We start from the raw sequence: 23,919 nt of genomic DNA on the forward strand, positions 1-23,919 counted from the left end.
TCATTTTTTTCTTCTTCCAACTCTCTCCTCAAAAACTCGTCTCCACCTTTGTCGCTGAGCTTCTTCTTCAAACCACCAGAGCCGACTTGAGAAATCAACGTAATCGGTAAATTTTCCCATTCGCAAATCCATCTGCAAATTTTGAGTTCACTTATATACTAAGATTCTTCTATCTATGTTGAATCTGAGATTCACGAATTCATTCGGACGATTTTTGGGGATCTAGATCGGTCTTGTTTCTCTAAAACCTGTAATAATCTATATGTTAGCTTAACTACCAAATCCTTCCATTGTGAGTTCATTAATGTATTAAACTCGTAATTCCCCAATATTGGCTTTGTCTCCGATTGATTGATTATTAAATTTTTGTGTTTGAGAGACCATTCGTTTCCATATTAAGAATAAAAATTTGGTTTAGTCTTAATTTTCTTATCTTCCATATTATGTGGACACAAGTAATCATCTGAATCATGACAATGACTTCAGTTTCTAAGCAATGTGTTGCCTTTATTGACTGACTATATAGATTACTAATCTTTGTCTGATCCTATCTGAATTTTGCAAGTTGTGTTACAGATAATCTCGCAAAGTCTCATCCTTTTTCAGAAAACAAAACTAGGAAATGGTTGAAAGGTAGTTTTTTTTATTACAGTGTTGATATGCTTCTTCTATAGAGAGGTGTTTTTTGACTTGTGACAAAAAATTCTCACTGTTTGATTTGCAGGCATGGAGAGTTTTGATTTGCTGCTTAAGATCGTTATATCATGTCGCAGTGCGTTGACGGTTTCAAGCATTTATGCACCTCGGTTTTAGGGTGTTTTGATCTTGATTTGTATAAACAATCCGGTGGTCTTGGAGATCCTGAATTGCTTGCAAGAGACACTGTTTGTATGCCTATCATCATATTCTCCAATCTTGTTTTATTCTTAAGGACTACCATTAGAGGAATGATAAATGTTTCTTCTGAATACTATTGATGATTGAATTTGTTTTTTTGGTGCAGTTAGTGTGAGTGAAATAGAAGCTCTTTATGAGCTGTTTAAGAAAATCAGCAGTGCCGTGATTGATGATGGGCTTATAAACAAGGTAAAGCTAGCTAGCTTGTATGATCTTCTTCATTAGGTAAACAGCTTGAGGGATCTCATAATCTGTCTAATTTACTCATCTCTTGTTTGCATCAGGAAGAGTTTCAGTTGGCTTTGTTTAAGACGAATAAAAAAGAGAGCTTGTTTGCAGATCGGGTAATATTTCTTTCTTCACATTATAAGTCCCATTTTTGTCAAGATCAAGTTTAGAAGAAATGCTGATATATGTGATTTGGTTTCTAGGTTTTCGATTTGTTTGATACAAAACACAATGGAATACTCGGGTTTGAGGAGTTTGCCCGTGCTCTCTCCGTATTTCACCCAAATGCGCCTATAGATGACAAAATCCACTGTAGGTGTCCCTATTAAGTTATATCTCAATAACAAGGTTGGGTTAAGGTCTCGGGTATACTGTTTTTTTCTTGCAGTTTCATTTCAGCTATATGATCTTAAACAGCAAGGGTTCATCGAACGGCAAGAGGTAAATCTTCCATATCTTCAAATCGCTTCATAAATAACCCTGTACAACTCATCCTCAGAGACATTTTCGTCAATTATTTGTCCAGGTGAAACAAATGGTTGTCGCTACGCTTGCTGAATCTGGAATGAATTTGAAGGATACTGTCATAGAGAACATAATCGATAAGGTAAGTTAGTTGCTTTTTCCTATCCTTCTCCCCAATATTTTCTTTGAAAGTAATTTCCCGAGTTTTGATTGTTCAGACGTTTGAGGAAGCAGACACAAAACACGATGGAAAGATCGATAAGGAAGAGTGGAGAAGCCTTGTTCTTAGACATCCCAGCCTTCTGAAGAACATGACTCTTCAGTATCTCAAGTGAGTTCCAAATCTTTCTATATATGTAACCGGGATTGAATCTATAAATCACATAATTGCTTCTTTGGTTTCTAATTCTTCTTATTCTCGATGATATGTAATAAAGGTCGTGATCTTGTTGTGTGCGTGCTTGCAGGGATATCACGACTACGTTTCCAAGCTTTGTGTTCCATTCTCAGGTTGAAGATACCTGAAAAAACAAAAACATGCAGCAAGACATCATTGTATTGTTGAAGGTTGTTCTTTCGTTATGGTTTTTGATTTGTTACATTTCTAAATCTCTGAACTCATTTTTTTTATTGAGCTTTTTTTGTGAAGTAAAATTCTTTTGTAGTTTTGGGTTTTGTCCTTTTGATTTCGCTCGGCCTATCTGTAGATACAACTTTTGCATCTTGATCTTATGGTATGTAAAGTTTTTCGGTTTATTAGTCCACGTAAAAAGATTTGCTTCAATCTCTGTGTTTTGGTTATTTGAGTTTGCTTTTGATTTAATGGATTTATAGATTGCAAGCAAAACTAGTCATTTCATATGTGACTTATATAGATTGTAAGCAAAACTAGTCAAAATTGAGTTGTGTTGCGATCAGCTCGGTGCTCGTTTTCGTGCTCTTTCTAACTGCCTTAGCCTCTTGTGCGACCTCCAGTGCTCTCTACGCCGTATCTGCCGTTAATCTGGAATTTGAATCCGGTAAAAATTTCTACTGGTCTCTGTCACAGTTTCTTGACTCTAGTATTATGCCATAGATCATTGCAGAGTCAAAGGAACACTACACTAGGTTTATCAGTGGCTCCTTTGCTAGGTTGTACATAGCAAAGAAAAGAGCTTGAGATCATAAATATAGATTTGATGTTTGAAAAAGTTCAAAAGAAAGGACAGACTCCTGACTCAAAACTCAATTCCAAACTTCTAGTAAGGAGCCTGACTCTAAAAGTTCCAATTTTGATCAGCAAGATTGACAATTGCGGTTTCTTCGGAATCCAAGATTTGGACGTGGTTAGGAAACAAGTCGGGAAAAGAGCTAGAAGAGACGCAGAAAGTTTCATACTTTATGAGGAAAATGCAGATATCTCCAATGTCTTGAGTGTAAAAAGCGTTTCCTTCTTCGTCTATCTTGAACACCATTAAAGCTACTGTTTTCATTCTGGCAGTACCATTGATGATCTCTGCAGTCTTCTTGTACTGCTTAACCATGAAAGTTTCTTTGGTGGTCCTTGACTCCACCAAGTGTTCGCTCTTGCAACACGAATCAAGAAGCTCTTTGTTGGCCTTGGTAAGCTTGGGAATCCTTCGGAACTGCAATCTCTGAAACTTGGGTCTGGAAGTTTGTGTGTTGAGATCCCATGATCCGATGAGGTGGCCTCCAGATCCAGGTAGTCGAAACATGTAATCTTTCTTGGAAAACATGACAGGGGAGGAGAAGAAGCAGGGGTTTGCAACTCTGATGTTGATCCACTCAGAGTTACGTTGAGCCGGTCTGCAAAAGCTTATTTGAGGTCCCAAGAACTTGACAGCTACAACACAGTCCTCATCCTCTGGAGAAGACGAGGACATAGCCACGTTGGTGACAATTTGGGTTTGGCAATGGTGCAGAGTTTCAAGAGGAGGCAGAGAAACGTGTTTCGGCTCGGTATCTGATGAAACCGGGTTTAGATCAATGTCTCGGAGACCCATAAAGCCGTCCTTGAGAAGCTAGCCATCCATTGGATGATCCAATCATTCCCATTTCCTTAAGAGGCATCTTCTTTTCAAGAGGAGTGATGTCACCGGCCCTTCTAATCACGAGTTTTCCAAGATCATCTCCACAAGGATCAACGTACATGATGACAGAAAGTGGATTTTGCGGCAAGGAAGATGAGACGCCATTAGAGAGAAGAGGAGATGATCTTACCAACAAGGGTTTCCTAAAGCAGAGCTTCGAGGGATGGTTGAGAAGCAGAGACATGAATAATTTTGTTTAGCGAAAAGCACAACTAAGAACAGGAAGGAAAAAAAAAAACCTAATTGAAGAATTGGTGATCTCCTCTCACCAAAAATCCTCCATACAGAAGGAAGTGACTTGCCCACCAAGTTTCATCTCCACATTAATATTAGTGGTTTTATGGATATTTTTATTTCCCATAATAATTCATTAATTCTCATTAACTTCCGACTTCCCTTTTCCATTTCCTACCAATAGAGGTCCCAATTACAAGTATTTATATATTATCATTGTTCCTTAACATTTTTGACAACTATGTTTTGTTTTGATGTGTGTGTGAGTTTCTGCCTGTTGAGTTAACAAACGAGAAGTGGCGATGTTTATCAGAAAGCAATCAAGGGGGTAAAAAGATTGTTCATTCTCCTGGCAATTTGTAGTTCAGATAAGATTTATGAAATACTGGTCCACACTCACTCTTTCAGGTTGCCTAATCATCAGCGTACTGTTTCAAAGTTCCATGAATCCATGATGCTCCAGTCAAAACATTTGCTGCGAAAATAAAACAACTCAAGTTACAAATATCCTTTGAAAAAAGCTTTTGATAAGTTTTTCAAGTTCTCTGATTTTCTTGTGGATTCATTATATGCCTTTCGTTTGTTTCTTTAAAAACAAATCCATAGGAGGGTCCTCAACAGCTCGATGAGAAACTTAGATCCGAAAGATTAACATAACCCTTACTCTTACTTATGAAAAAGACTTGTCTAGATATCTATTTCATCTTTAACATTTACGTCTTGTGAATGTTTTATCGTAGCTGGGAGAGGATGATTGCTCAACATAACGTTAAGATCAAGAAGATGGAGAAACTTGTGCATGAAAAAGATGACGTGAAAACAGTGGTGCTGGGCAAATCTAAGATGATAGTTACATGGCTTCTAGGATCACTGTTGCCTGGTTCAAATGTCATGAAGTACCAATCGAAAAGGTAAGAGCTTCTTAGATTCAAACTGTCAAGATGTTTCTCTGAAAAAAAAGAAACAAAGCTGTTCCTTTCCTTATTGTTAACTGAAGAAAATGTTTATTTTCTATATATTCAACGAGTCTCTTTTGGCGAAGTTTGCGTGGGCGATGGTTGCAGAACCCGACTTCAAGTTCTGATGCCATTGGAGAGCAAATGAGCTGAATAAAGGGAGAATTCTTTTTGTCTTTTTTTCTCTTAACATTACCATGACTAAAATGTTATGTTATTTTTCACCTGATTAAGAAATAAAAAATCGAAAGAACAAAAATACTGTTCCTCTGGTTTCTAAGATGTTTTAGTAAATAATTTTTTGCAAATCTTATAAATAACTATCTTATAAATTTTTGTTAGGCATTGTGTGGCTTTCTCTGCGTTATGAAATTGAAGTAAGAGCTTGTTGTATAACGCTGAAGATTCTTGCCACTTCTTAGGGGCAAAAGCATGCTTATTTGGTTGACACCTTTAACAAGCCAAACATTTAGATTGTTTTCTCTCTTTAAAATGTTTTGGTTGCTATATATGGTGATAAATTTTGTTGAAATATTGGGAAGTCTTCAATAGGTTTTTGATGAAAAGGTTTAAAGTCCTACAAATGTTCATGCCTACTCATCACCCACTTCTGCACAATTGAAAGTGCATTGGTTTGTTCTGTTCTTTATATATATACATGTTGTGTGCAGGTTATATCAATGATGTCATAAGCAAAAGCGTCATAGTAATACGAGAGTGAGTTTTTGCAATATGCTTAGGCTCAATAGTTGATCCTTCTATTGGTCTCTGTCACATTTTCTTGACACTGGTATTATGCCACAGATCATCGAAGCGTCCAAGGAACACTACACAAGGTTCTCCTCTAGAGGGTCATAGAACAGAGACTGAGCTCGGAGTTGAACATAACAAAGAAAAGAGCTTGAGATCAGAAAAAAGAGATTTGATGATTGAATGGTTTAAAAGAAAAGACAGACGCTAAACTCAAACTCAATTCCCAGCTACTAGTCTAATTTTTTGAGGTGGGATATAGTAAGGGGCCCTGAGTTCGTCTCGATAAATTGTACTAATAATGGTTGTGCGCCAATCTAGACGGACAAATGCTGAGTCGTTGACATCCAAGATTTTGACTATGTTAGGGGACATGCCGGGAAAAGAGCTAGCAGGGACACAAAATGGTTCAGACTTTGAGAGGAAAATGACGAGATCTCCGATGTCATCAGTGAAAAAAGCGGATCCTTCCTCATATAGCTTAAACACCATTAAACACTCGGTTTTCATTCTAGCAATACCGTTGATGATCTTTACAGTTTTCTTGTACTGCTTAACCAAGAAAGTTTCATTGGTGGTTCTTGACTCCACCAAGTGTTCGCTTGTGTAGCACGAATCCAGAAGGTCTCTTTTGCTCTTTGTCAGCTTGGGAAAGTTTAGAAACCGACATTTATGCAACTTGGGGCTCTTGCTATGTTTGTGGAGATCCCATGATCCGATGAGGTGGCCTCCAGATCCAGGTATGCGAAACATGTCATGTTTCTTTGAAAACATGACAGGGGAGGAGAAGAAGCAGGTCGGGTTTACGTTGAGCGGGCCTGCAAAAGCTGAGTTGAGGTCCCAAGAACTTAACAGCCATAACACAGTCTTCATCCTCTGGAGAAGACGAGGACATGGCCACGTTGGTCACAATTTGGGTTTGGCAATGAGGTAGAGTTACAAGAGGAGGCAGCGAAATGCGTTTCGGATTTGTATCCGATGCAACCGGGTTTAGATCATCTTGGAGACGCAATATGCCGTCGTCCTTCAAAGTAGCTATCCAACCATGGGATGAACCGACCGTTACCATTGGATCACTATCCACCAACTCTAGAGGCACCTTCTTTTCCAAGTCAGTGATTTTATAATCAGTAGCATTACTAATGACAAGTTTTCCGAGATCCCCTCCACAAGGTTCAGCGCAGACGATGAAACAAGGAGGGGTTTGCATCAAGGAAGTTGAGAAGTCATTATTAGAGAGAAGAGGAGATGATCTTACAAATACAGGTTTCCGAAAGCATAGCTTCGAGGGCTGGTTGAGAAGCAGAGAGATGGATTACATGAATAATTCACTTATCGGAAAGCAAGAGAATTAAGAATAGAAAAAAACTAAACCCTAATTGAAGTATCGATGGTGTTCTGTTCTCCACCTGAAATCCTGCATTAATACAGAGGAAGTGACTTGCCCACCAAGTATCCTATCTCCAACTCAATTATGGTCTTTATGGCAAAGTTTCTTTCCCGTAAGTCGTTTTCTGGGGTCATTCACTTACAACTTTCCTTTCACTACAGTTTTGTTTCCTGGTTTTACTAATCCATGTGCCAAGAAACTGTTCTACATTATGTAACTGTTTTGTGTGCGACGATTAGCAATATGTTGTAAACTTATAACTTTGGAGCTGCTTCGCGTTATTCTGATTAGCAAAATATAATCATAACTAAGTTACATGACCTGACAAAAAATCAGCTTGGATTTGCTAGAAACAGAGTTCCTTTCGCATAATAGAATCTTTTTCATAACACCGAGCTCAGATAAAAAGCTTCAGCCTTGAAGATAAGAAACTACAGAAGAAAAGTAAACGAAAAGATAAAGAAGACAAAAAAAAAAACACAAAAGTCTTAACACCGCTAATATTTTAGTCGACTTTGTGCAATATTCAGTCGACTTCCTCCATCTTGCTACCTTCAGCATCAGCATCATCTTCAAGTGGAGGCATCTCCGCATCGGCTTCAACGGCATCATCATCGTCAATGCTCAATCCAAGCTTCAACATCCTATGGATTCTGCTTCCAAAAGTGTTGGGCTCATCGAGGCTGAAACCAGAAGTGAGAAGAGCGGTCTCAAAGAGAAGAAGCACAAGATCCTTCACAGACTTATCGTTCTTGTCCGCGTCGGCTCTCTTTCTCAGCTCGTCCATGATGGAGTTCTCTGGGTTAATCTCCATAGTCTTCTTGCTTGACATGTAACTACCCGTGTTGCTATCCCTCAAAGCTTGAGCTTTCATGATCCTCTCCATGTTTGCGGTCCAGCCATATTCGCCCGTAACAAGACAGCATGGTGAGTCCACAACACGGTCAGAGACGATAACCTTCTCAACCTTGTCTCCCAGAACGTCCTTGATCACTTTGCAGAGTCCCTCAAACTTCTCCTTGAGCTCTTCTTTCTTCTTCTTCTCATCTTCAGTCTCTTCCAGTTTAAGACCTTCCTTGGTTGCAGAGACAAGCTTCTTTCCCTCGAATTCCTTGAGCTGCCCAATAGCATACTCATCAATAGCGTCAACCATGTAGAGGACTTCGTAACCCTTCTTCTTGAGCTTCTCTAGGAAGGGAGAGTTCTCCACAGCCTTTTTGCTCTCACCAGTGATGTAGAAGATATCGTTCTGACCTTCCTTCATCCTTGTCACGTAGTCCTTGAGACTTGTCAATTCATCACCGCTCTTGGTTGAGTGGTAACGGAGCAACTCAGCGATTTTTGTTCGGTTTTGAGAGTCCTCATGGATACCGAGCTTCAGGTTCTTAGAGAAAGCCTCGTAGAACTTGTTGTAGTCCTCCTTGTTCTCAGCAATCTCAAAGAAGAGCTCAAGGCACTTCTTTACAAGGTTCTTGCGGATTACCTTGAGGATCTTGTTTTGCTGCAACGTTTCTCTTGAGATGTTGAGAGGAAGATCTTCAGAGTCAACAATACCCTTGACAAACCCAAGGTAATCAGGGATGATGTCTTCACAGTTGTCCATGATGAAGACACGACGGACATAGAGCTTGATGTTGTTGGGCTTCTTCTTAGTGTCAAAGAGATCGAAAGGAGCTCTCTTGGGAACAAAGAGGATAGCTTTGAATTCAAGCTGCCCCTCAACAGAGAAATGCTTCACAGCCAAATGCTCCTCCCAATCATTGCTGAGACTCTTGTAGAAAGCAGCGTACTCTTCTTTGTTGATTTCCTCTGGCTTCCTCATCCAAATCGGTTTCTGCTTGTTCACCAAATCCCACTCATGAGAAACCTCCTTAATCTTCTTCTTTTTCTTCTCCTCCTTTTCTTTCTCCTCATCTACTTCCTCAACCTTGCCTTCCTCATCCTTCTTTTCTTCCTCCTCTTCATCATCAGAGATCTCCTTCTCAATGGTCTTCTCAATCCAGAGAGAAATTGGGTAGCTGATGAACTCAGAGTGCTTCTTAACCAAATCCTTAAGCCTTCGCTCCTCAAGGTACTCCAACTGGTCTTCCTTGAGGTAAAGAACCATCTTGGTTCCTCTACCAAGAGCCTCCCCAGAGGTGTCTCTGGTCACAGTGAAAGATCCACCGGCCTGAGACTCCCACACGTACTGCTCATCATCGTTGTGCTTGGTAGTAACAACAACCTTGTCAGCAACCAAGTAAGCAGAGTAGAAACCAACACCGAACTGTCCAATCATGCTAACATCAGCTCCAGCAGCCAACGCCTCCATGAATTCCTTGGTACCAGATCTTGCAATTGTTCCAAGGTTGTTTACCAAATCTGTAAAACAGAACAAATACGCATTAGTCAACAAAACAAACACAGAGATGCAACAAATTGCTTTAGGATAAAATCAACAAAACCAATACAAATTGCTTTAACTGAAATCAATTACGTACCAGCTTTAGTCATCCCAATACCACTATCAATAATGGTCAAGGTGTTGTTAGTCTTGTCAGGAATGATATGAATGAAGAGCTCAGGCTGACCATCGAGCTTGCTCTTGTCGGTCAAGGACTCGAACCTAATCTTGTCCAAAGCCTGTTTCACAAAAATTAAAATCTCAATCATAAGCAACCAATACACAGAACATATACAAATACTTGAATCCTTGGTATCAACAGTTCAACACTAAACTTAATCAACAGATTTGAACATAAACAGGTACGCTACTTCAATTAACAAACGAAATTCTCAAATCGAAAAGAACACTAAACCCTAATCAAACACAAATCTACATGTAGATCCGCCAAATCAATCGAAGAAGAAACACAAACTCATTAAGCTAAGAGAAAAAACATAGAGAGATAGAGAGCGAGAGATCGTACATCGGAAGAGTTACTGATGAGTTCACGAAGGAAGATCTCCTTGTTGGAGTAAAAGGTATTGATGATGAGGGAGAGCAACTGGTTGATCTCAGCTTGGAAAGCAAAAGTCTCGGCGTCCGCCATTATCGCTGATCGGAAAAAAATCTAAGAATTAGGGTTTATAAATCGAATTTGAGAGCAAAAAGCAATTCTTAAGAGAAGCAGAGAAGCGTTGATGCTGCGGATTAAGGAGGAGAAGTGCGTATATATAGAGGATGTGGATACCGACGTCATAATATAATGGAAATTGTATCAAATATAAAATTGTCATAATTTTTTACTCTCCTTTTCTTTTTTGGAACCGGTGCAATTTACTTTTTTTTTAGTTAGTATTTTCTATTTGCTAAACTAACCAATAAAAAGCAATGTTTTCCATATACAAAATTTATATACATTATGCAGGCCTTTTTATTTTGTGTACTAAAAAATTCAATAAAGAAATATATATAAAAAAATACGGCTAACATGTAAGAATTATTCTTCTAAAAGATTTATGAGAAAATTTTATGGTTAAGGAAAAAACCAGTGTTTTTGAACCCGATCCGGACAGTGATCCGGACTACCTTCTGGGTCACCGGGTCGTTGGGTCAACCGGGTTCGACTACAGGTCAATTGATTAAAATTTTATTAAATATATTTAATATTTATAGAGATTATTTAGTTTTTATAAATATAAAAATAAAAAATATTCTTAATATATTACAAAATATTAAGTCTAACAATAATAATAAAGTGATTCAAATTAAATTTTTAAATTCAACTTAAAAGTCTAAAACCGTAACAAATATTAAAATAGTATGAGATCGCGAATGACAGAAATAAACTAATAAAACATCGCAAAATTCAAAAAACTAATATCGGTTATTTCTCTCACCATTCCATTCATTCTTCTTAGACGGCAATGTGAAGTTTCATTAAAATCTAAAACAACAAATGAGTCTGAAATCTAAAAAAAATTATAAAAATGACTGAATAGAGTCTAAAATTCTATATTTTATTCCAAAATCAAATGATATTTTTAAAACCCATACCCAATCGGTTCAACCGGTTCACTGGATCGCGGGTTAATGGCGGGTTTTTGTGGGTTTTTTCGGTTTTTAAAATGGCGGATATTAGCACTAAACCCAAACCGGGAAAGTGTCTGGGTCGTGGGTTAACCGGTCGAACTGGACGGTTCAGGTCGGACGTGAAAACATTGGAAAAAACATATTCTCCTAGAATTTATTTTCTAATGCAAATCTCACTTTATCTCCTGAATTTTTTTACCAATCGAACTTTTATTAGTTGTCACGTACGAATATAAGATTTTAGAATTAGAGGTTTAAAGAAGATTTAGAAATTTAATGTTTGCTTGTTGGTAAATTTGATTTGTTTGACATATGTAGTATAGTTTATTTGTAAAAAATAAACTATATGTTTGGATTTTTAAAGTCGGTCCTAGTTTTGGCCTTTTGGGTTAGTTTTTGAAGTCGATGATATTAATTGCTTTGGATTTTTTAAAGTCTGTCCTAGTTTTAGGTTAGTTTTTGAAGTCGATGATATTAATTGGTTTCAACTGAAAGGCGAGATATTTGAAATTTCTAACTAAATATTTTTTATGAATTTTAGAACAAAAACATAAATAATATATTTGCATATATAAATACAAGTAACTTACATCAATTTTGAAGTTTTAAAAAAAAAAACTATAAACAATTTTTTCTCCACACATGCCCCACTTTTTTTAGAAATATGTGTTTTCTTCTTGTTATTATTTGGATACAATTTTTTAATTTTTTTCTCCACCCATACAAGTTTAATTTTTTACAGATTTTAATATAAGGGATTCTGTTGTTGATATTTTACTTGATTTTTTTAAGAGATACACATACCAATCTGGTAATTTGAAAACAGGAATAAATAACAAAAGTCGTAATCTGATAATATTGTTTTTTTTTAATAGTAAATTATCATCAACAAAAAAACAGTAAATTACAAAATTAACAAAAAGAAAAAGAAACAACTAAAACCTGTTCCAAAAAAAAAAAGTAAATTACACCTGTTCCCCAAAAAAAAGGAAATCAAAATTACTCATAATTAAAATTTTGAATTTTGTTATTTTCCATTTAATTGACGCAGATTATGTGGACAAATGTTTAAGATTAGCAAATTAGCATATAATCAAATCCTACTTGGAGAAGGATCTAGAAAACCTTGTAAGTAGTTCACAAAAAATTAAAGGAAAACGAAGGATCTAGAAACCCTTATGGAGGTTCCCCACACCACTATATATATAATTTACTTCTCCTCCTAAATCTCGCATCAATACTTCTCTGCTCTCTCAAGAAAATTTTGCTTTTTTTTTTTCTCTTGATTTGATTCATAAACCCTAGCTCTTAGATTTTTTCCGATCACCGATAATGGCGGACGCAGAAACCTTTGCTTTCCAAGCTGAGATCAACCAGTTGCTCTCCCTCATCATCAATACCTTTTACTCTAACAAGGAGATCTTCCTTCGTGAACTCATCAGTAACTCTTCTGATGTACGATCTCTATCTCCCTCTCTCTCTATGTCTTATTATATAGTTGTTTGATTGATTTGGCTCATCGATCTGTAGATTTAGGTTTGATTAGGGTTTAGCGTTCTTTCCGATTTGAGAATTTTGGTTGTTAATCGAACCGGTATCGATCTGAAACTTTTTGTGTGCAAATCTGTTGATTAGGTTAAGTGTTGATACCAAGGATTAAGCAGTCTCTTATTAGATTACCAAGTTTTGGATTGCTTATAGTTTATTTGTATATATGTTCTGTGTATTGGTTATTTACGATTTTGAATTTTATTCTGGTGAAATAGGCTTTGGACAAGATTAGGTTCGAGTCCTTAACAGACAAGAGCAAGCTCGATGGTCAGCCTGAGCTCTTCATTCACATCATTCCCGACAAGACTAACAACACCTTGACCATTATCGATAGTGGGATTGGGATGACTAAGGCTGGTACGTAATTGATTTCAGTTAAAGCAATTTGTATTGGTTTTGTTGATTATTTTTGCATCTATGTGTTTGGTGTGTGTTGGCTAATAATACGTTTTTGTTGTATTGTTCAGATTTGGTCAACAACCTTGGAACTATTGCGAGATCTGGTACCAAGGAATTCATGGAGGCATTGGCTGCTGGAGCTGATGTTAGCATGATTGGTCACTTTGGTGTTGGTTCTACTCTGCTTACTTGGTTGCTGACAAGGTTGTTGTTACTACCAAGCACAATGACGATGAGCAGTATGTGTGGGAGTCTCAGGCCGGTGGGTCTTTCACTGTGACCAGAGACACCTCTGGGGAGGCTCTTGGTAGAGGAACCAAAATGGTCCTTTACCTCAAGGAAGACCAGTTGGAGTACCTTGAGGAGCGAAGGCTTAAGGATTTGGTTAAGAAGCACTCTGAGTTCATCAGCTACCCAATCTCTCTCTGGATTGAGAAGACCATTGAGAAGGAGATCTCTGATGATGAAGAGGAGGAAGAAAAGAAGGATGAGGAAGGCAAGGTTGAGGAAGTAGATGAGGAGAAAGAAAAGGAGGAGAAGAAAAAGAAGAAGATTAAGGAGGTTTCTCATGAGTGGGATTTGGTGAACAAGCAGAAACCGATTTGGATGAGGAAGCCAGAGGAAATCAACAAAGAAGAGTACGCTGCTTTCTACAAGAGTCTCAGCAATGATTGGGAGGAGCATTTGGCTGTGAAGCATTTCTCTGTTGAGGGGCAGCTTGAATTCAAAGCTATCCTCTTTGTTCCCAAGAGAGCTCCTTTTGATCTCTTTGACACTAAGAAGAAGCCCAACAACATCAAGCTATATGTCCGTCGTGTCTTCATCATGGACAACTGTGAAGACATCATTCCTGAGTACCTTGGATTTGTCAAGGGTATTGTTGACTCTGAAGATCTTCCTCTCAATATCTCAAGAGAAACATTGCAGCAGAACAAGATCCTCAAGGTCATCCGCAAGAACCTGGTGAAGAAGTGCCTTGAGCTCTTCTTTGAGATTGCCGAGAACAAGGAGGACTACAACAAGTTCTACGAGGCTTTCTCGAAGAATCTGAAGCTCGGTATCCATGAGGACTCTCAAAACAGAACCAAAATCGCTGAGCTGCTCCGATACCACTCAACCAAGAGCGGTGATGAGTTGACTAGTCTCAAGGATTACGTGACAAGGATGAAGGAAGGTCAGAACGATATCTTCTACATCACTGGTGAGAGCAAGAAGGCTGTTGAGAACTCTCCATTCCTTGAGAGGCTCAAGAAGAAGGGGATTGAAGTCCTCTACATGGTTGACGCCATTGATGAGTATGCTATCGGTCAGCTGAAGGAATTTGAGGGAAAGAAGCTTGTCTCTGCAACCAAGGAAGGTCTGAAGCTGGAAGAGACTGAAGACGAGAAGAAGAAGAAAGAAGAGCTCAAGGAGAAGTTTGAGGGACTCTGCAAAGTGATCAAGGATGTTTTGGGAGACAAAGTTGAGAAGGTTATCGTTTCTGACCGTGTGGTGGATTCCCCTTGCTGTCTTGTAACAGGCGAGTATGGCTGGACTGCAAACATGGAGAGGATCATGAAAGCTCAAGCCCTGAGAGACAGCAGCATGGGTGGTTACATGTCGAGCAAGAAGACAATGGAGATTAACCCTGAGAACTCGATCATGGATGAGCTGAGAAAGAGAGCCGAAGCAGACAAGAATGACAAGTCTGTGAAGGACCTTGTGCTTCTCCTCTTTGAGACCGCCCTTCTCACTTCTGGTTTCAGCCTCGATGAGCCCAACACTTTCGGAAGCAGGATTCACAGGATGTTGAAGCTTGGATTGAGCATTGATGACGATGATGCAGTGGAAGCTGATGCTGAGATGCCTCCCCTCGAAGAAGATGCTGATGCTGAAGGTAGCAAGATGGAGGAAGTCGACTAAATTATCACACAAAGTCGATTAAATTATTAGCGGTGTCAAGACTTTTTTTTCTTTTTATCTTTTCGTTGAAACTATTATTTTGGTGATATCTTCGGGAATTTTACTTCTATGGTTTTATTGTCGAAGATTTTTCTCTGAACTCGGTGTTTTGACAAAAATTCTATTATGCTCAAGAGAATAGAAACTGTTTTTTGTCAAGCTAGTTACGATCATATTTTTGCTAATTAGAATAACGTGAAGCTGCTCCAAAGTGTTCTAACACATATTGCTAAGCATCTCAGTCAACACATATCTTTCAGAGTTCAGACCATACTCCATATAACCTCCTTTACATATTATTTTTACAATCGAAATCTTGAGACTGTTTGAATGAACAGCGTAACTTTTTCCAACAAAAGTGTTGTTTTACTTTGATTAGAAACTGGATACGTAATTTGTTTAACAATTTTGTTATAAGGATTGTTTCATTTTTCTAACTTTTTACCTTGAAAATTCAAATAGTGAAAACGCATTAAAAAAAAAAAAAAAAGACTCAAAACACTGCCGTTTAAGACGAGGATTCCTTCACAGAACCTTCTTCCTCAAATCGACTAACCGATTTTCTTAGCTCCGACGTAAACCACCGATCGCCGATATTCAGCTAGTTGAAATTCCCAGTTCCAAAAATTCACAACAAAATGGAGAAAATGGCGAAAGGTTGGTTTTCGATGAGCGGCACTAGTAGCAGCGGAGATCAGCAGCAGCAACCGCTGCAAACAGGAGGAACGTCTCTGCTAGCTGATTGGAATTCCTACGCAGCTTCGAGAGATTTTGAAGAAGATCCCGGAACTTTAGGCTTCGATATCGAATCCGCCGTTAGATCTGCCAACGACACTGTCTCCGGAACCTTTAATGTGTAAGCGATCCATCTCTTTCTCTTAATTCTAGGGTTCTAACGATGGATTGTGAACATATCTGAGCAATTATGTGTTTTTGGTTGGTATTAAGGAATTAACAAATCTGGAATCTGAGAAATTGTGATTTGCCAAAGAGTTTAAGCTTTGCCAGATTCGTTGATCAGATTTACATATTCTCAGGGTTTGAAGCTATTGTTAGTGAATGGTTTTGATTAGTGTTCTTCTCTCAATGATTAGAATTGTTACTAACTTTTTGATTCTGAAACTTGTTGTACTCGAATCTGAATTTGTTAACAGTGTTTCGAAAGGAGTTAGAGATAACCTGCAGTCTGCAACAAGTAGTATGCCTTCAGGAAAAGCTTTGATGTATTTCGGTTTACTTCTAGCAAGTGGTGTATTCTTCATCTTCATTGCCTTCACCATGTTTCTTCCAGTCATGGTGCTTATGCCACAGAAGTTTGCAATTTGTTTTACACTTGGATGTGGATTTATCATCGGATCTTTCTTCGCTCTTCGAGGCCCGCAAAATCAACTCGCTCACATGTCATCAGCAGAGGTAATAACAAGACCTTGTGTTGTGCAGATTCTTATATCTGATGTATATCATTACATTTTCTCTTTTAAATTTTAATATGTTGTTTGCTGGCTTCTCCAGAGGCTTCCACTAACTTTAGGTTTCATAGCCACCATGGTTGGCACCATATATGTCTCGATGGTGCTCCATAGCTACATTCTCTCTGTGATTTTCTCTGCATTACAGGTACTAAATTTCATTGTCCTTCTCGACTCTTACCGCTTCATATATCCTCTGTTTCTCATATGTCAAAAAAATTTCTTTTCCCCTTAAATGAGAAACATAGTAGGTTAAAGTAACAAACATTTAGACTTTTCTTACTGCTGTTTTTAAATACTGGTAGGGTTAGTGTGAAGAAACTGTAAGTGCCATATCTCTCTGGTTGTTTTTTGTGGCTTGTTTTATATCTTTATTTACAAGCTAATTTTTTAAGTAAATTTACTTACTTGCGAGAGAAACAGCTTTGATTTATTATTGCTCACCCTTTATCGACCTGGACTGCACCAAAATATATACGTTTAGAACTCACTAAAACATATCCTTCATGTTGGTTTAAAGATTACTCACATATCTGCACATTCTGTAAGTATAGTAATCTCATAAGAAAAACTCTTGTATTTGTTCTCTGTGAATCCATAGGTTGTTGCACTGGCTTACTACTGTATATCCTACTTCCCTGGTGGATCATCGGGAATGAAGTTCCTCAGTTCTACTCTTACCTCCTCTGTCTTCAGAATGTTTGGGAGATGAGCTTTCGCCTCGATCTATCGATAGAAAATCAGAAAAATGACTTGATTCTCTTGTGTATAAAGAAGGATGAAAGATCTTTAACATTGATTAAATGAAAAATCTGGTAAGATATTTTGGTGCAAAGGCTCAAAGACAGTTTTGTTATGACTTTTGTATTTTGATTCTTTCAACCAAATTGGTTCAAATCACCAGCCACTTGATGAGGTGTGGAATTTGAAGAGTTGCTTGGTGGATACTTTCTCTAGGGTTAAGACTTAGCTTCAGTGTCTTGCTGTGAATTATTGCATCAGAATTAAGAAAGATACTACATGTAGATTGAAATGTTTTCACTGAGTTTACTAATTACTACAGTGGCATATACATCTCTTACTGCAAAGTGTAAACAAATGGTAAATCTAATCTTTCTTATCTGGGCCCAAAAGGTCCGTTATTGAATACGTTGGGCCTTAAAATGGGCCCCATCAGTCAAAAAGATCGTCAATATTAGAGACTGGCTTTTTGATACAAGATAAGATCACCAATAATGCAAGATTAGGCCTTAGTTTAAAAATACTAATCCAAATTAATTAAGGGAAACCCCACTGCTTTTGCGTTAAATTTTGACCGTTAGTGGAGAAATATAATACCATGAACTTGGCATTAGTGCAAGTGAAACTCTTTAATCTTTAGTTAAAGCAAAGGCTATATGTTGGGTTAAGACAAGAGAGCCTATTGATTAACATATGATTTCTTTTCAATAGTAAATAGTTATATTTTTCCTTTTTCTTTTGATTTGGCACCTTCCTATTTTCTTAACAAATTATTATTGTTCAGCTAATATTTAAACATTACTATATGATTACTCACCCAATGTATAATTTAGTGTTAGCTAAGTTGAACTTTCCAAAGTATCTACATACCAATGCATGTATTGTATTCAAATTTTGGAAAAAAATTAGACTTATCAATTTTATCATTCAGAATTTATATAAATTTAGGCAACTGATGTAACGATTATTGATGTATTACAATATGCTTTCTTTTATGTTTTAGACTTTAGAGTTTAATTAATGTGAGCGAGAAACCCAAGTCCTGGAAATACGGAAGAATATTTGACCCTTTAATATACACCTTTCATCACACATAATATCATCCATTTTATATTATGATCCATAAACAGCAAAGGCCCATTAATCTCATTAAATTAAATATGTATTAAAAAGGTTAATTGATTGCAATTGCCCAACTTCTCCACTAAGCAATGTTAGTTTAAAGACACATCAAGTTAGTGTTGTGTTATTTCTAGTCTTTCTATAAAATCAACAGTTTATTTTATTTTTATGTCTATTTCTATTCTGTGAAAAGCCATATGAAAAAAGTAAAAAAATAACAGAAAGGCAGTTTTTTAAGGATGGTTCTCCACGGTGAGAATTTTTCATGGTCACGCAATAACTTAATAAGAACTATTAAAATAACTAGGATAGAAAAAAATAGCATGATATATCGTAAAAAGAAGAAAGAAAAATAGACAACATGAAGCGGAAAGGAAAAATAAAAGCTGAAAATCTAATTAACAAGATTGCGGAAAGGATTAAAGGACGAAGAAAAATAGTGAAAGGTGAATACATATATAAACTCAATACTGTATATTTCCAAAACATATTGACCAAGAAAGTAAAATGGTGTGTTTCTTTTTATTGTTAATACTTAAAAGCCCTAAAAGTAACAAAGTTAAAGAAAACTATCTGGTCAGCTTAGTTTAAAAGTTAAGACAGGGGAATTTTCATGAAAATCGAGTATCAACTGAAATAATCATGCGTTTTATCTTAACATATATTGTTCATTTCACTTCCTATGTTCTCTCATTTGGTAAAAGGAATGATAAATTTTGATTTGGTTCTGAAATAATTGGAGTAGAAAGGTGCAACGAAGGCGAGTGGCAAACCTTTGGTAGAAGGAATGAGAGCACGTGTGGTTGTTGTCATCACAAAAAAGGTCACTATTATGATTTCCCTCTTAAAGCCATATCTCATTATCATTGGCCCCATCTCATTTCACATCATACATACCTACAAACACAAAATGTCTACTTACACACATTCATGCATATATATCAGTATTTGTAAATAACACTTTCCTAAATCAATTATACACAACAAACTATAGATGATAGGGTTCACACTTGATATGGAGATGTCCCAAATTAGTAATAATGTGTAAACTATATCGATATATCAATATCCTATATCCTCGACAAAAGAAACCATCCTATATAGATATTCCTATATGTGCGTGTGGAATAGTTTTTTCATATTTGAAACATTCCATGCCTCATAATCTTTGTCGGTGTAGTTATATTTAACTAAATGATATATAACATATATTGGATTTTGCCCCGCCCCCCCCCCCCCCCCCCAAAAAAAAAAAAACATATATTGGATTTTGATTTTGAATTTGAAACGTGTATGAGCTTTGATTATATGTACTATGTGATTCATCGTCGACATTCAAGTAGAAGTCCAATTATTCGCCTTTTCAAAGTATTGTATGTACGAGTACGTCTATATTCATTGAATCTTTCCCCGCAACTTCGTTCTTGGAAGAGATTGCTCGCATCATTCAAGCCCGACTCGAACCCTCGCATACACATATTGCGACAACTAATTGAAAGTGTCACATCTTGTTCATTATATAGTTTAACCATATATGCTCTATCTATACCACAACAAAAACTTATCTCATATATACAAACTTTTCTTTTTCAAAAAAAAAAAATATATACAAACTTTATTATTTGATGATATTTACCAAAAAAAATATGTTTCTATTGACTATATTGAATATGTCACAACAAAGCGAACTATATATATATATATATATATATATATATATATATATATATATATTAGTAATTAGAAAAACATATTATGAGAATCATCTAGTTTCAAAACCCGCTAATTTTTATTTTTTGATTTTTTGTAAAAAGTATGGTTGTTTCGTAAAAAAAAAAGATAAAAACACTATTTTTGGAAATTTTCAGAATTTAATAAGATGAATATATTATTTAAATTTCCTCTTTTATGGATTGGTTGGTTTCCAACATATTATCAGCATGTATATAAATGGTTCTCTTACGACAGTGTCTTCGTAGTCGTATGCGTGGTTACAACCAATCGAATTTTTTCAACATGGCCACTCATAAGACGTAGCATTATCATGATCAACCATAATATATGTTATATTCATTGGATCGACAAATTAACAAATAAAGAAAAAGTTTTGCTCGATGCCCACTTCTTTTCACACTTCTGTACTTCTGCCACTACATTCTTGGACTGCTTCTGCTACTAAATACCCCACAATGGACCAGTTTTTTTTATTATAAATTTGATACAGACAAATGCTTGTATTACTTAATTAACAGGAAAAAAACTAAGTACAAAATTGCCCATCATAGTGCTGATTTATCCACTATAGAGCTTATAACTCAAGCCAAGATTCCAAATGCATATACATAATAAAATGTAACTACCGGTTTTTGAGGCCCCAAATGATTTTAACTAAACCATTTTATATTTTCAAAACGGTTAGGAAATTGTAATACTGAATGCTTACTAGTATTATTTAAGGGACTGCTTCATATAGCCTCGCTCTCTAGGCACAATCTTGAATTATAATTATCTCTTGTTTTAGAGACTCAGTCTAACTGAAAAATAAAGAGCTAAGTTTTTTTTAAAACATTTATTCGTAATTTTTTATTGGATTTTGAACTAATATTTGACCTAAGTTAATATAGAGCTAAGTTAATATTTTCTATATATTGCTCTATATCATCATGTGGTGAGATCTCTGACCTAATCGAAACGTGATATAGATCCAGATCTTGTTCCATTGTCGTAATCAAGTCTACATCTTTTAATTTATCTTAATTGTTATCATCACTATTAACTTTCTTAAAAGTAATAAAAACCAATACACTTCATTATAATGAAAATCATCACCCTTCATCGCATACATGTGAAATAAAGTTTTGAGATTTAATTATTTTCGATTCAGAAACCTAATTAGTTAGTATATATGATAACTAGAAAAGATGTCATTTTTCCCCTGGCCTCAAGTGACCATGTATGATTTGGGACTGCTTAGTTATAACTAGTCACTAATTGTCGACACTATTTCAAATAACGATAGATGCGATAGGCAAAAGAACAATATGGACCATTTAATGATAATCATAAGATTTGAGAAAGAAATATAAATTTTCACAAGTTTGGAAAATACAGTTGGGTGCTTGTCTTTTCTCTTGCATCTTTTGCTGTCTCTTTACTTCCTTCTTGTTTGTTGGTTTTTGTTTTTTGGTCTTATTATTTTCCCTTTTATTTTTCCTCTTTATGGACCATATTAATTTAACTCTCCCCACACATGTTCGTCTCCATTAAAACAAAACAATATAAGTTTATAGTTATAAACCAAAGAAAGAAATTATAAATAAAGGGTGGACAAAAACGTAGGAGCTGAGTCCAAATGATGAAATGCCTTCACATTAAATATGTACAAACGTGGAATTCGAAACGTTAGCAAATCTTTTGGTCTTAAAGTTGAGGTCGTTGTACCACCGCGCGCGAGAACACCTTACTCACTAGCTAGTAGTCAGGTTTGGTCAGTTTCAGACACACTAGTACTGTATATGCAAATGATTTAGTATGTACATTTTATACAAAGGTGGTAGACCCCAAGAGATATTCGTATTTTTATGAGAAAGAAACTTATTACTTCACAAAACTTGTTACTTGTTACCATTAATGTAACTCTTTAAAATGAAGGAATATCTGTTGTCTATAACGTACAACAAAAATTACATAATACGAAACATATTACATCAATATCCCCTTATTATTAAAAGGGAAGTACAAATTGAAAAATGGTCAAATTTAGCCTCAATTTCAATTTCAATTTTGGATTTTGTTCTTTGTTAATCAAAATCGACAAGGGCATTTTGGTCATAAAGTTTCATTAAACTTTAAGAGATCCGCGTGTTAATACTCGGGTGGGTTAGGAGTAATTAACTCTTAATCACATAGTCAAGTTCTTAATCGGGTTTAGCATCCACATAAGTCAATCTAAGCCGTTCAAATTATTTTGTAAATTTAGTTCATTTTTGGTATCTAAATATGAGCATATTCGATCATAATAACTGCAAATTCAATGTAATTATCTCTCATAATAACTACAAATTCGATCATATATTGCCTAATCCCAAAAAAATCGTAATTACTATCTCTCATAAATATAATCCTAACCATAACCAACTCTACAATATTCATCATTTATCTAAATATAGCCAATCATTCAATTCTATTCCAAATTCGAATATATTTTGTTAATAGTATCTTTGATTTTATGCTTTGTCTCCAAGATATTCTCCTAGATTTTAAAATTATTGGAGCCAAAAACCCTAGCATCCTAGAATGCTATAAATATCAACGTCATTCTCATTTCCAATCCATCACTCAAATTCCTCTAACCTTAGCATCCTTCTTATTTAGATATCACAAATGGCTCAAGCAATTGCTTACCTCGATGACATCAAACCATACAAAACCACTTGGAGAGTTCAGGTCCGTGTCCTTCATACCTGGAAGACATTTACCACAAAGTTTGGTGAGACTTTCGACATGGTTCTGTCTGATGTCAAAGTAAGAATTCTTTGACATGTCTATATTAGTTCAATATATTAAAATAAGTTGTCTAATGATATACTAATATATTTCTATTTCTATGGTAGGGCAAGAAGATCCATGCGTCTGTGAAGAGAGAGCATCTCAACCGTTTTGAGAAGCTCATGGTTCCAGGAGAGTGGAAGGCTATTGAAAACTTTGGATTGACTTATTCAACTGGTCAGTTCAAAGCAACTGATCATCGTTACAAAATGGGCTTCATGGCGCAAACAAGAGTTGTGAGGATGGACCCATTGTCTGATTCTTATTACCTGTCATTGACTCCTTTCAATGATGTTTTAACTGCTGGTCTCAACCAGAACTACTTGATTGGTATATTTTCATATTAGCTATATTTTCATTTTTATCTAATCCTTTATGCAATATATATTGACGTTTTGATATTCTCTTTTGGTTCAAGATGTTGTCGGTCAAATCGTGAATGTTGGTGAAATGGAGACTATCGACGTGCAAAATAAACCTACTAAGAAGATTGATTTTGAACTGAGGGATCATACGTAAGTTTCATTCATTAGTTCTGTCTGCATTAAAATTAAATATGTCTTATTTTTGAATCTAATATTGCTATTACAATATTTAGGGATGAAAGGCTACCCTGTACTCTATGGGGTTCATTTGCAGAACAAGTTTTCTCTGCCTGTGAAGCTTCTGCTGGTGAGATGGTCATATGTTTGGTGAGATATGCTAAGATCAAGACTTACAAAGGTATTTTGTTTTGGTATTAATATCATACTTATAGTTTTTTTAAATCTTTTAAAAATTGAGCTGCTGACACTTTCTTTATGTTTTGCTTTCTAGATGTAAGGAGTATCTCCAATGCTTTCAATACATCTCAGATCTTGATCAATCCAGACATCCCTGAGATTGTTGCCTTCAAAGAAAGTTTACCAAAAGATGGGCTTGCTCTAACTCTTCTTGAGTCTAAACCAAAGCAGGAAATGATCGAGCTGACTACAGGGGATTTCTATCTTCAGTTTCCTAAGAAGACCATCAAAGAAGTCGCTGAGATGTTTGATGTAATAGTTCTTTTTTTCTTTTACATTCTAATTTGATTGCATAGTTTATTCTAACCAACTTTTAAATGTTCCTATTTTCAGACTGGGAG

At 36.1% G+C, this 23,919-nt stretch overlaps 5 protein-coding genes and 2 pseudogenes across 6 annotated transcripts; 4 read left to right on the forward strand and 3 right to left on the reverse strand.

Moving 5' to 3' along the window:
* Positions 1–2,374, forward strand: LOC9300498 (calcineurin B-like protein 2). Of its 2 annotated transcripts, none has more exons than XM_021015508.1 (10): positions 1–106; positions 566–633; positions 725–888; positions 1,004–1,086; positions 1,182–1,241; positions 1,329–1,437; positions 1,514–1,566; positions 1,652–1,732; positions 1,809–1,921; positions 2,058–2,374. In XM_021015508.1, exons 3-10 carry the CDS (start codon positions 765–767, stop codon positions 2,113–2,115), a joined length of 681 nt encoding a protein of 226 aa, XP_020871167.1. In that variant the 5' UTR covers positions 1–106; positions 566–633; positions 725–764; the 3' UTR covers positions 2,116–2,374. The 2 variants fall into 2 exon arrangements, with proteins under 2 accessions (XP_020871167.1, XP_002864422.1); XM_002864376.2 differs by having other exon boundaries at positions 577–633.
* A 355-nt stretch (positions 2,375–2,729) lies between these two features.
* Positions 2,730–4,471, reverse strand: LOC110225656 (annotated as a pseudogene).
* A 1,310-nt stretch (positions 4,472–5,781) lies between these two features.
* Positions 5,782–6,926, reverse strand: LOC110225658 (annotated as a pseudogene).
* Positions 6,927–7,332: 406 nt separating this feature from the next.
* Positions 7,333–10,132, reverse strand: LOC9300500 (heat shock protein 90-4). Its single transcript, XM_021015501.1, has 3 exons — positions 9,920–10,132; positions 9,491–9,632; positions 7,333–9,371 (listed from the first exon to the last, which is right to left on the reverse strand). Exons 1-3 carry the CDS (start codon positions 10,040–10,042, stop codon positions 7,537–7,539), a joined length of 2,100 nt encoding a protein of 699 aa, XP_020871160.1. The 5' UTR covers positions 10,043–10,132; the 3' UTR covers positions 7,333–7,536.
* A 2,099-nt stretch (positions 10,133–12,231) lies between these two features.
* LOC9302197 (heat shock protein 90-2) lies at positions 12,232–15,075 on the forward strand. The gene is given in 4 exon segments (XM_021016260.1): positions 12,232–12,480; positions 12,792–12,933; positions 13,044–13,145; positions 13,148–15,075. Coding segments are annotated over 4 exon segments (2,097 nt in total). The 5' UTR covers positions 12,232–12,357; the 3' UTR covers positions 14,878–15,075.
* Positions 15,076–15,382: 307 nt separating this feature from the next.
* On the forward strand, positions 15,383–17,288 carry LOC9300501 (protein transport protein SFT2). Its single transcript, XM_002864379.2, has 4 exons — positions 15,383–15,772; positions 16,071–16,329; positions 16,429–16,533; positions 16,987–17,288. The coding sequence occupies exons 1-4, from the start codon at positions 15,555–15,557 to the stop codon at positions 17,095–17,097; spliced, it is 693 nt and encodes a 230-aa protein (XP_002864425.1). The 5' UTR covers positions 15,383–15,554; the 3' UTR covers positions 17,098–17,288.
* Positions 17,289–22,619: 5,331 nt separating this feature from the next.
* Positions 22,620–23,866, forward strand: LOC110225796. Its single transcript, XM_021015797.1, has 5 exons — positions 22,620–22,772; positions 22,862–23,126; positions 23,215–23,311; positions 23,395–23,519; positions 23,613–23,866. The coding sequence occupies exons 1-5, from the start codon at positions 22,632–22,634 to the stop codon at positions 23,864–23,866; spliced, it is 882 nt and encodes a 293-aa protein (XP_020871456.1). The 5' UTR covers positions 22,620–22,631.
* Positions 23,867–23,919: the final 53 nt, after the last annotated feature.

The sequence above is a fragment of the Arabidopsis lyrata genome, assembly GCF_000004255.2.
Source record: "Arabidopsis lyrata subsp. lyrata unplaced genomic scaffold ARALYscaffold_8, whole genome shotgun sequence".
Classification (NCBI taxonomy): Eukaryota; Viridiplantae; Streptophyta; class Magnoliopsida; order Brassicales; family Brassicaceae; genus Arabidopsis; species Arabidopsis lyrata.

Coding starts and splice junctions, on each gene's coding strand:
- LOC9300498 (XM_021015508.1), top strand. CDS start 765: ATGTCGCAGTGCGTTGACGGTTTCAAGCATTTATGCACCTCGGTTTTA. Junction 1,242..1,328: donor AGAGCTTGTTTGCAGATCGG/GTAATATTTCTT, acceptor TTTGGTTTCTAG/GTTTTCGATTTGTTTGATAC. Junction 1,733..1,808: donor TAGAGAACATAATCGATAAG/GTAAGTTAGTTG, acceptor TTGATTGTTCAG/ACGTTTGAGGAAGCAGACAC.
- LOC9300500 (XM_021015501.1), bottom strand. CDS start 10,042: ATGGCGGACGCCGAGACTTTTGCTTTCCAAGCTGAGATCAACCAGTTG. Junction 9,633..9,919: donor TCATCAGTAACTCTTCCGAT/GTACGATCTCTC, acceptor TTTGTGAAACAG/GCTTTGGACAAGATTAGGTT. Junction 9,372..9,490: donor TATTGGGATGACTAAAGCTG/GTACGTAATTGA, acceptor TCTGTTTTACAG/ATTTGGTAAACAACCTTGGA.
- LOC9300501 (XM_002864379.2), top strand. CDS start 15,555: ATGGAGAAAATGGCGAAAGGTTGGTTTTCGATGAGCGGCACTAGTAGC. Junction 16,330..16,428: donor CTCACATGTCATCAGCAGAG/GTAATAACAAGA, acceptor TGGCTTCTCCAG/AGGCTTCCACTAACTTTAGG. Junction 16,534..16,986: donor TGATTTTCTCTGCATTACAG/GTACTAAATTTC, acceptor GTGAATCCATAG/GTTGTTGCACTGGCTTACTA.
- LOC110225796 (XM_021015797.1), top strand. CDS start 22,632: ATGGCTCAAGCAATTGCTTACCTCGATGACATCAAACCATACAAAACC. Junction 22,773..22,861: donor TGGTTCTGTCTGATGTCAAA/GTAAGAATTCTT, acceptor TTTCTATGGTAG/GGCAAGAAGATCCATGCGTC. Junction 23,520..23,612: donor TAAGATCAAGACTTACAAAG/GTATTTTGTTTT, acceptor TTTGCTTTCTAG/ATGTAAGGAGTATCTCCAAT.